Source organism: Dermochelys coriacea, chromosome 8, assembly GCF_009764565.3.
Source record: "Dermochelys coriacea isolate rDerCor1 chromosome 8, rDerCor1.pri.v4, whole genome shotgun sequence".
NCBI lineage: Eukaryota > Metazoa > Chordata > Testudines > Dermochelyidae > Dermochelys > Dermochelys coriacea.
Genome location: NC_050075.1, coordinates 98,036,734 through 98,048,126, shown reverse-complemented (window position 1 = coordinate 98,048,126; position 11,393 = coordinate 98,036,734). Strand labels below are relative to the sequence as shown.

The 11,393-nt window shown below is 39.6% G+C and overlaps 1 protein-coding gene across 10 annotated transcripts in view; it reads right to left on the bottom strand.

The window, feature by feature from the left end:
- TUT4 (terminal uridylyl transferase 4) overlaps window positions 1–11,393 on the bottom strand; it is a 73,925-nt gene continuing 62,532 nt past the window's right edge. For 7 of the 10 annotated variants that reach the window (XM_038414767.2, XM_043491248.1, XM_043491245.1 and 4 more), the window contains 5 exons: window positions 10,765–10,925; window positions 6,402–6,502; window positions 3,944–4,469; window positions 1,595–1,768; window positions 1–516 (listed from right to left, as the gene is read on the bottom strand). In XM_038414767.2, coding sequence (XP_038270695.1) covers window positions 425–516; window positions 1,595–1,768; window positions 3,944–4,469; window positions 6,402–6,502; window positions 10,765–10,925 — 1,054 coding nt within the window. In that variant the 3' untranslated portion in view covers window positions 1–424. Of the gene's footprint in view, window positions 517–1,594; window positions 1,769–3,943; window positions 4,470–6,401; window positions 6,503–7,264; window positions 9,524–9,898; window positions 10,926–11,393 lie in introns of those variants that run through there. The other 3 variants (XM_043491249.1, XM_043491250.1, XR_006273903.1) reach the window with 3 other exon arrangements.

The following is an 11,393-nucleotide window of genomic DNA, read 5'->3' as shown; positions in this document are numbered from 1 at the left end:
CTGGTTTTGCACTTTTGTTTTATTTTCTCTTTTAAAAATTTTTTTGGCACTACATAGTTCTGTAAAGAATAGAAGTGACAATTTTTTTAAAACACATGAAATCCCTTTCTAATTTTATTTTTAGAACAATATATATAAAGTCTGAAGCAACCGAAGTATGAATACAGCTAATAGAAAATAAAGAACTTAATTTTAAAAATTCTCTCTTTACAGTTTACCAAGATAAAACAAAACACAATTGCCCTTAAAAATAGGGTAATAAAATAGATGAAATTTGTATCACTCAATTTTGTGATACTAGTAAAAACTATAGATCATATCTATATACAAATGATACAGTTTAAAAACAGTCTTAAATAATCTTGTATCTAAACATGTTGCATTAAGATTTTAAATCAGAACCTGATTTCCCCCCCATTACATTTCATTTTTTCTGCTGAATGTAATTCATATTCAAGTGTGGGAGTCCTTGAGACAGAAGCGAGAACCGCTGGTTATTCTGCATCAGTGGACCAGCTAAAAGAAAATGAATTACAATTATTTTAGCAAAATAGATGTACTTAAAAGTGCTTGGCTATATTCAATATATTAGGTATTTATAAATAAAAGCATCTACTTGACTGGTACATTGGATACCAGCACAACTAGAATCTCTATCTGCAAGACAGCACTATTTTAACCCAGTCTCTGAACATCCCACAGAGTCACCGATACACTTTTATTTGCACATTAGTTTATCTGAATTCATTTAAGTTACAGTAGGAGATAAAACAGGGTAATTTCAGAGGAGATGGAAATGTTGGCCTCGCTCATTCAATAGATGCAAGCGAAGGAAATAATTGGACTTACATACAGTACCTTTCACCCTAAGGATTCTATCTAATATTATATAAGATTGTCTATCATCATAGTATCCTGGCACCTTCAAATTTTGGGCCTGATTCAACTTCTACTGGAGTCAAAGGACATCTTTCCACTGACTTCAATAAGGATTTAGATCAGGCCCTTTATGAACTAAGAGCCCAACCCTGCAGGATTACACAGAAGTCACTAGAAGTTGAGAGTGCTCATCATGCTGAAGGATTAGGCCTTAAGGACCTATTCCTTTAACCTTTACTCACGCAAATAGTCCCCTGAAATTGATGTATGGAACACAAGCATAGTGAGTGAGGAATATTCATGGGTAACAAAGTTGCAGGTTTGGGGCATAACACACAGAAATTGGTTTACCCCTACTGAAATATAAATGGCTCTATTGTTGGGGGCAACAGTCAGGGGAGAAGGGTGGATGGCAGGAAGAAGTAGGGGGTATTCTGGTCGAGGAAAGCAGTGCAAACCCCTACTCTTTCAGAAAGTGCCATAGAATGTTTGTGCTCATGCAGTGAATATAGGTTCTTGGATTTTAAAGTCTCATTTAAAAAGATCCCAACATAGACTTCAATTGATTTACTATGTGAGGATGAAGTGTTGAGTTGACTCTGTTGGAATTCAAATTGTGCTTCCAGGGAACCTAAGTATTTGAAACATGATTCGTCAGCTTCTAAGACACTGAAACAGTCAGAGAGACACAGCTTTTCTTTATTTGTTCTAGTACCTTGAGGGTAGAAAGGTTTGTTCGGTGGATAGCTGGCATTTCCCTGCTGCATGTAGTTCTGAGGCATATTGTAAGGCCACGCTCCTCGGAGGAGAGGAAAATGGGTAGGGGTCCCATGGTCCCAAGGGACAGAAGGAGGGTTCATTTTACCAAACTGTCCTTGGAAACCCTGATCTATTTTTCAATTGAAAGGGAAAAGCATATTGCAAAGTTCAGATGAAATAATGAAACAGTCAGTCATAAAATACAATTTGCATCTCAACAAATTACTATGTGGGACTGAAAGCAGCTAGATTTGGAAAGTTAACATCTTAATAAATAAATTATATTTCACATAAAACTACTGTTTGTCACCTTAATGACTCAATTTTTAATGTAATACTATTAGCTTGTTGGTGCCAGAAGCTGAATTAGCACTTAGTATCAAGATATAAAATCTTGCCTGTCAGTATAAAAATAAATTAGATGTGATGTATGTAGCTCTAACAGATTCTTAAAAAAAATGTTTATATCTAATCCCGAAAAAATCTTCAACCATCACTGATGTCAGTGTGACCTGAGGGCAATCATCCTATTACAAAACTGGATCCTTAAAAGAAGTAATGTGATGGAATTTTACTAATTCTTGTACGTTTAATAAACTTAATACAATACATATACAAAACCAATTTCTCTTAATATATAATTCTAGAAAGAAGTATTAAAAAACCTCTTCAAGTACTATACAGTACGTATGCTAATCCATTCATGAATCAAGTATTACTGGAACATTAAGGATGAGAAATCGAGAACTCAGAAGTCAGGGCTTTCCAAAAGTTAATGTTGAACGCTCAATTGTAACTCTCTCCTCTTGTGTGTTTGCCTTACAATTTCAGAAGACAGAATATTACATATCATTTTTAAAAAAAAAATCAGATGAATGATCCATATTTATTAATTTCAAAATATTCTTTAATAAAACTAAGAGTATCAACACTTCTGCGATATCAGAGACCAACTCTCATGTAGTTCTCACTGCTTCAAGCAAAAAAGCTTTTACATATGCATTTACGTAGACTGGTATTGCTGATGAACCATGTGGTTGTCACATGATGGAATTTGATTTTTCATTTTTTAAAAACTTTTCAAATTATATACAAAAAACAGTATTAAAAGAAAGCACTCAAATTGTTAGGAAATGCAGATTTAAGGTTCCCTGTGCAACCTTAATACAGTCCCCTAATGAGTCTTTACAAGATCACACACCATTTTTTCCACAGGACCCCTGACTTATTCGGTGCACAGGATGAATGGTGCTCTAGGCATGAATCAGAGTTTTGTAGTAAAGGAGGCTGTTGTCTGTAGAACCTCTGCCTCATTTGTTGATAAAGCTGGAAGGTGTGTAATGAAGGTGGCAAGGGATTGCAAGAAGAGAAAGGACCGTCTCATGGTTAAGGTATTTGAATGCTGCCCTGGAGAATTGGATTCTATCCCTGCCGCTGCTACAGAGAAACTCCGTGATGCCACTTAAGCCACTTAACTTTTCAGATGCAGTCATTAATTGTGTTTTCCTCATTTTTTGGGTATCTGACTTGAAATCCTGTGATCTGATTTGCAGAAGCGCTGAGCACTTAACAGCTTCAACTGAACTCAATAGTAGCTGTGCTTGAGTATATAAAACGCTGTACAATGCTAAGTATGCTGAAAACTCAGGCCCTAGGTCTCTCAAACTGGGCACCTAAAATTAGTGGAAACTTTTCACTTTAATCTCTTGTGCCTCAGTCCCCTCACAAAAGTGTTGTGAAGATTAATTAATGAATGTTCATGAAGGGGACTGAATTAAGGCTGTACGGGCAACCTTAATTCTGGCATTTCCTAACTTTTGAGGATGTCACTTTGCAACCTTATTAATGTTCTTTTAACATAACTTTTTGTGTCTAATGTATTATAATAATAAAGGTATAAACTGAGAAAACAAATTCATAGAATTATGGTTGAGGTTCATATTTAATTATTGGAATTTTCTGAACTGAGTGCTTGATTTCTCAGCCTTACTGTTGCATTAACATTGCCTTTTTTACACTGATGTAAAGGTTCACTTCCTTCTGCCAACACTAATACTACTGGATTTCTCACTGGAAAGTGCCACCATGTTTCCTGTGGATGCTAATGGCAGGACCACCAACCCCTAATATCCAACTCAGATTTATGTAGTTTTTCTAGGGAAATTGTACAGCCAATGTCAGTGACTCAGTTCTTTAAACTTCACATTTCTTTAGGGTAAAACAGATTTAGAGAGTTAATTAGTTCTGTAACATTTAGCATTTGTACAAAATGTGTGAGATGTTTGATACAACAGAGAAGAGTTACCTGAATTCCCCACAGTGCCATTGTTCACCAGTGAGTTTGGAGTCACGGGGTTGTGCCAGTGTCCCTCATGAGAAGTGCTGGGGATTCCCATGGGCCTGGCAGCAGGCTGTGCAAAGATGATACTGGGATCATTCAAGCTTACACTGCTCTGGTTATTTGTGGTGTTGCTGCTGCCAGACCTCATAGAAAATGGAACATTTGTTGAATGAGGAGGGTTACCCGGTGCAGAATGAATAACGGGCCCATGAATAGGCCACGAAGTGTTGGGAAGTTGAATTTGGTGGTGATGGTGCATCTGAAGTAGTCCCAGGTTATGCAAGGTGGAATACTGACCTGGGGGAGATTGGGTAAAGTTAAACAAAGGCAGCTGGACCTGATGGGGTGGCTGTGCACCCTGCTGTGGCTGTGGAACGTGCTTAGACTGGGACATTGGCTGTGGCTGAGCCTGGTTAATAGAGGCTGGTTGAGAGGAATTCTGTGTAAATTGCTGAGGCTGTGGAGAGTAAGATGACTGATGCGAATCAGACTGGAGGGGAAAAAAAAGTACGTATTTCCATTAGTTCACTAGCTATTTACTGTTTCTCTTTAATAAGCACCTGACGTATAACACTCCTCACAAGGAATGCAAATGCTACCCACCAACACATTATCTGAGCTCTGACACATGTTGAGCCAAATTCTCTGCTGGTGTAAATTGAAAAAGCTCCAGTGACTTCCATTTTCACCAGCACAGAATTTGGCCTGTTAAAGCCATTTGGCACATCCCACAGTCTGAAAAGTTATGCTGGGCAACTGCCAACCCTAAGCCACTATTAGGTTCCTCCAACATCAGGTTCTGATTTGTGGTCAGAAGTGTCCTTTCTTGCCTATTCTTCTATAGCACAGAACGTCACTAATTCCCTCAAAACCCCAACAGGTTTACCTTCCTCCTCAGCAAAGAGTGGCTCTCAGCTCCACATGCATTTTTGTAAGTGTTTCCATAGTAAACACCCAGTAATTTTTAAATCTTTATTTAAGCTGTTAATGAGAAATTAGACAGGCAAGGTGGGTGAAGTAATATCTTTTACTGGATCAACTTCTGCTGGTGAGAGAGACAAGCTTTCAAACACCTTTCCAACAGATGCTGGTCCAATAAAAGATATTACCTTACCCATCTTGTCTTTCTAGGATCCTGGGGCCGACATAGCTACAACACCACCACTGAGAACAACATCTGAGAAATTGTCACTCCAAAGACCCAGCCTCATCTACCACTTCTTGATGCCAGGCTTATGAGGAGAAGTTATTAGAGCATGAGCAGGCTGTCTTTTTTCTCTCTCCAAGCTCTTCCCATACAGCAGATAATTGTAGGAGTACGGAAGAGCCAGGGAAAGCTGCTTGTTGCTGCCACAGGGTAGAGGAGCATGCCAAGAACTGGCCTGGCAGGGAAAGAGAGAATTTCCCTGCTCCCTTAGCACAGTTCTTTACAGAGTTCCTGCACCTGGTCAATTACCTTGCCTGCTCCTCTCTCTACCTAGGTCAGCAGGTTCTTCCCTCCAGCAGCCAGTAGAATAGTAACGCTTCCCTTAAATCTCTCCCAACCCTAGGTTTCTCTTCCACATTGACAGCCCACAAATTAGCTCCTTAGTGTGGCTGTGAATGACATGCAACAGGCGAAGCACTTGCCCCCTGCTGCTACTCCAGTTACTCCTGCATCAGTCTCAGCCAGTTTCATCAAACCAGAAAGAGAAGGCAAGGGTTGAGAACTGGCAGAGACAACTTCTGGTTTAACAGCTTACACAAGTTTTTAAAAAAATATAACTGAGAACTTACTACTATAGACATTTTTAAAATGTAAAAGTGTATTTGGTGGCAAGTAACCCACACATATTAGCAGATCACTATAACAAGGTGGTATATTACCAAGACTCTACACCTGTTACAGAGTATTCTATCATGAGACTTCTTTTCCCTTCTCCTTCCCATTTTTTCTACCTGCCCCTGATAGTCACCATCCCCACTGATCATCGAAAGGCCCTGACTTATTTCATCTTTTTAAGCTAGGGGAGAGACAGAATTACGAAAATCACCAATTCACAGTCTCTTAAACGGCTGAGTTGAGCTATGCTCTACTTCAGATTTAGTTTTATCTATGTGTATTTCTAGTGAGCTCATCTCTATGATAACTAGGCACAAAGCCTCTTAGTTTAGTCTGACTGGTAGCAAGGCTGGCCTTTAAGAACTGCTGGTTGCCCAGAATGAAGTTTGCCACAAGTGGTCTCTAAATGACAATGCATGGCAAACCAGATATCAGTTTCAGTAGCTGGTACTGTTGAGTAAATGCACTGTTGTCATTATAAAAACCAGAAGTCATTCAGAGCAATTAGTGCAAACATTTTACTAGCACAGACCAAGTTTGCTGGTTTCATTACAATTAAAAGTATTTTATTTTAAAACTTTCAAGCTAATTGGAACTTACACATTCTGACGGTTGTCTGGTACGTAATGGTCGTTCCACTTGCTGTTGAACTGATCCTGTCACTAGCTGTGCATTTACCAGGCTTCGGACCAACTGGGCACCTAAACAAGAAAATATCATAAATAGAAGTTTTAATATAAATCAAGAGACTATGCATTCTAAGAGACTAAGAAAAGCTATCCTGGGTCAGACCAGTGCTCCATCTAGCCCAGTATCCTGTCTTCTGACAGTGGTCATTGCCAGACGTTTCAGAGGGAATGAACAGAACACGGCAATTATCAAGCAGTCCATCCCCTGTCATCCAGTCCCAGCTTCTGGCAGTCAGAGGTTTAGGGATCCCCAGAACATGGGGTTGCATCCCTGACCATCTTGGCTAATAGTGACTGATGGACCTATCCTCCATGAACTTATCTAATTTTTGAACCCAGTTAGACTTTTGGCCTTCACATTATCCCCTGGTAATGAATTCCAAAGGTTGACTGTGCATTGCGTGAAGAAGTATTTCCTTACATTTGTTTTAAACCTGCGGCCTATTTATTATACCGGGGGACCACTTGCTCTTATGTTATATGAAGGGGTAAATAAAGTTACCTATTCACTTTCTCCACACCATTCATGATTTTATAGACTTCTATCATGCACCCCCCCGCCCCCCGCAGCTGTCTCTTTTCTAAGATGAACAGTCCCAGTCCTTAATGTCTCCTCGTATGGAAGCTGTTCCATACTCCTAATAATTTTTGTTGCCTTTCTCTGTACCTTTTCCATTCTAATATATCTTTTTTGAGATGGGATGACCAGAATTGCAAGCAATACTCATGTGAATTACCATGGATTTATGTCGTGGCATTATGATATTTTCTGTCTTATCTTCCCCTTTCCTGATGGTTCCTAACATAGTTAGCTTTTCTGGCTGCTGCTGTACATTGAGCAGATGTTTACAGAGAACTATCCATGATGACTCCAAGATCTCCTTCTTGAGGGGTAATAGCTAATTAAGTCCCCAGCATTTTGGATGTATAGTTGGGATTATTTTTTCCAATGTGCATTACTTTGTACTTATTAACATTGATTTTCATCTGCTAGTTTGTTGCCAGTCACCCAGTTTAGTGAGATCCCTCTGTAGCTCTTCGCAGTCAGCTTTGGACTTAACTATCTTGAATAACACTAAGCATAGGACCAGGAGCCAGAAACTCCTGAGTTCTAATCAAAACTCACTGTATGGTTTAGGCAACTCACTTAATCTCATTAGCCTTGTCTACAGCAGGAAATATACCCATTAATGAAAACAGGTATTAGCAATGAGTGCAACACAACTGGCCGTTTAACCTTGTTCTGAGCAATATGAATGCTCATGTAAACAAGACTCCTTATCTAGTAGACATGGAAGCCCCGGCACTAGTAGACACTTAAACCAGAGTGTCAAGAATTGCTACCAGCAGTGGAACTTTACCAGCATTAGCAACATTGGGAAATTTTTGCCAAAAAACCCTTAACGAATAAAAAGGGGTAAACATTTTCAAAAGCAACTCTGAAACATAGGAACCTAACTCCTTGATTTTCAATGAGACTTTGGCTCCAAAGTCAGTTTTTAAAATAGGACCTAGGCTCCTAAATCATTTAAATGCTTTTGAAAATTTTAGTCAAGGCCTTTGTGGGACTATATTTACCTGCCTGAGAGGGATGCTGCAGGGTTAATGTTTGCAAAGCACTTTGAAGAGGAAATGCACTACATAAATGTGAATTATTATCATTTATTATTAAATACATCAATCAGGGAATGAAAGGCATTTAACTATAAAACTTTGGATGGGGAATCAAATATATTCTGAAGTAAGACTAGAAACTAGACTACTTACATAATGGTTTTTAAGCAAGTCAGGCAGAAATTGTTGAAAATTATTAAGACACTTAAAAATCTATTCTAATGTCAATCACTGTTTTATGTAAGGGTTGCTCTGCCTGACACTTTTTCTGAAATTTTAAACCACTGATCCCCATTCCTCCTTCTGCAATTGCAGCATAAGAAGTCTCATTCTAAATACCTCTCCACTCTAACAGTATTTTTGCCTCATACAGCAGAACCTTCACTTTCAGAGAGATCCACAAAGCAGCAGACAGTATGTGGAACATTCTATTACAGCAGTTAATTAGAATTAGCATTTTTTCTTTGCTAGTCTAAAAAGCAAGATATTCTGTGGGTTCACAGAATTCGGTACTGTCAAAACAATGTGTGACAGCACAGAGAGACAAGGACATAAACTCTTACCAAGGGATACTGTAAGTGGTCTTGTGAATGATATATACAGGCAATACAAAGAACTAGTCCATGATATTTGGTGTGCTGGCTAAAGAGCAGGGCTGTAGTACGACTATCTGAGGCCTGGACACATCACACTTTCAGCACAGCTATATCGCTCTCCCCATCCAAAGACCTTGTCTACACAGAAACTTAGTGCAGGATAAATACGTGTAAATCTGTAGTGCGCTAGCTTGCCATGCACTGATTGGTCATGTGTACACTGCTTCTGAGCATTAAGCTCCATAGTGCACTTGGATGTATGTCAAAATGTATTCAGGAACTTTTAACGCATGGTAACAGGATTCACGCGGTGACTTAGCGTGCATCAGGCTACTGCGCTGTACATTCACATCCTGCGTTGTTGCGCACTAAGCCTCCACATAGACAAGCCCAAATAGAAACATCTTCTCTCAACACTTTCCTCCTTACTCTTCCTTCCCAGCTCCTCTGGCTATCTACCCCTGTTTGGTCTTCTTGTTCTTTCCTCACTTCCAGTCCCCATACTCATACTATACTTATTTTCTCACTGCTTTATGCTGTTGGGCCCCTTCAGATCACTCAGCCATGTCCCAAGGATCCTTCCTTAACCCACTCTTGCCAAACAGTGAGAAACTACACTATCATTTCAGAAAGAGATGTGCAAGGGAGCCTGATAATATTATTTAAGAGAGGTGTATGACCAAAACCCTGGATCATTAAACTCTAAAGGATTTGGGATTTCAACTTTACATCTTACACCCACCTCCAACTATAAAGCACTTCAATACAGAAAAAGGTATATAATTTAAAAGTATGTTTATTTGTGCGAAGAGACAAATAAAATCTTGTTTCAGAGTAGCAGCCATGTTAGTTCGCAAAAAGAAAAGGAGTACTTGTGGCAGCTTAGAGACTAACAAATTTATCTGAGCATAAGCTTTCATGAGCTACAGCTCACTTCATCGGATGCATCACGAAAGCTTATGCTCAAATAAATTTGTTAATCTCTAAGGTGCCACAAGCACTCCTTTTCTTTTTGTGAATACAGACTAACACGGCTGCTATTCTGAAACCTGTCATTATGCAAGGCACTGAATTTAGCCATATGAAGTGGAAATCTATCAACTTCATGAAAAAACTCGTACAGATACAGACAGACATCATCTTCCTTTCCAAATGCAAACAGATGGACATCAGACCAAAAGGACTGAAGGTATACAACCTAGTGTTAATTAAATCGCCATCCCCTTGCTGTCATCACTATAATGGAATGCACTTTCACACAGCAAGGCTCTGAATGCAACCCCCCTTATAAATTAAAAACACATTTTTTTAAATTTAATACCATTATAAATTCTGGAGGTGAAGTGGGGTTTGGGTGGAGGATGACAGCTTGTGCCGCCCACATATTAACCTCACAACCCCCTAAGGGGTCATGACCCCCATTTTGGTCTCAGTGAACAAGAGCAAGGATCCCTGCCCCCCGTTGTGGCTGCTTTGAGCTGGTCATGCAGCATAAAACAGTTCGGGATTCTGTTTACAGAGGGTTTCTGTTTAAACCCAAAAGGGATTAAGCTGGTGCAGCTGACTTTACACCAGCCATTCCTAGCCCTTCCAAAGTGGTGTAGTGAGGCTATGCCACTGGCCTACCCAAACATGCTAAATCCTTAGCCAGCAAAACAAACCTTCAATGGCCGTTCCTGGTGGCATAATTTACAGCAGCGCTTAGGTTGCTTTAAATTATGCTGAGGTCCAAAATACCTCTCCAACTTTTCCAGGATCAAAAGAGTGGAAAGGTGACTTAGATACACCTTTTTCAATCCATTCACTGTGTCTTGTGATGAACTCAGCACATCTGGACTCAAGAATCTGGTCCAAAGATTCTAAAGCTTGAGCAACATCCCTTCTAGAGAAAAGAGGTGCTTAAAATGAAGCTTGTGCTGACAATGACAGTGGGTGTCTTGTGCTGCAAATGTGAGAAGGTGCAATGCTGAGGAGGGTGGTGTAGAAACCCAAATAGAACAGAATAGCCTGAGAACTTTCTAATGACAATAACAGAAACCATCATAAATGAGACCGCTTGTTTACCTGGCACGCTGTTATTTCTCTGTCGAGTTTGTTTGAATTCAGGACAATCCCTTCGAACATGTCCCACATCCCCACAGATGAAACATCTCTTCTCTCTAGTCTCCCTGTCCTCTTCCTTCACTTCTTTTTCATCTTCTTTCTCATTCTCCTTCTTCTTCAGCCTACATGGTAAAGTTTATTAACACTGGTGCCAAAACATCATCTGTACAATTCTACAAGTCCTATGCCCAGGAAGGAATATCATGACCAACATATATACTGGAACACAACTACCCCAGAGCCCACAGGGAAACACTTTCCAGAGCCTGGGCTGGTTAAGGAACATCTTGTAGTGGAGTCAAAAAACTCAGTTTCTGTTGGATGGTAGAGGTGCTACAACACAAGGTATTCTCAAGAAGAATATATTAGCATCCTGGTCCTGGCCAGTAACAGCATTGATGGGTGCAGCATGAAGCAGTGGTGCTCTTTCAAATGTTGAGCACTAGCAGAAGAAATGGCAAACTGGAATTAATGTGAGAAATAAGAAACAACCTTTCTTTAAGCTGTACTGTTTTTTCATCATAAGCAATACAATAATCCACTGTAATAGTTTATACAGTTGTACACTTTAAAGTCATGTGGTAAAACGT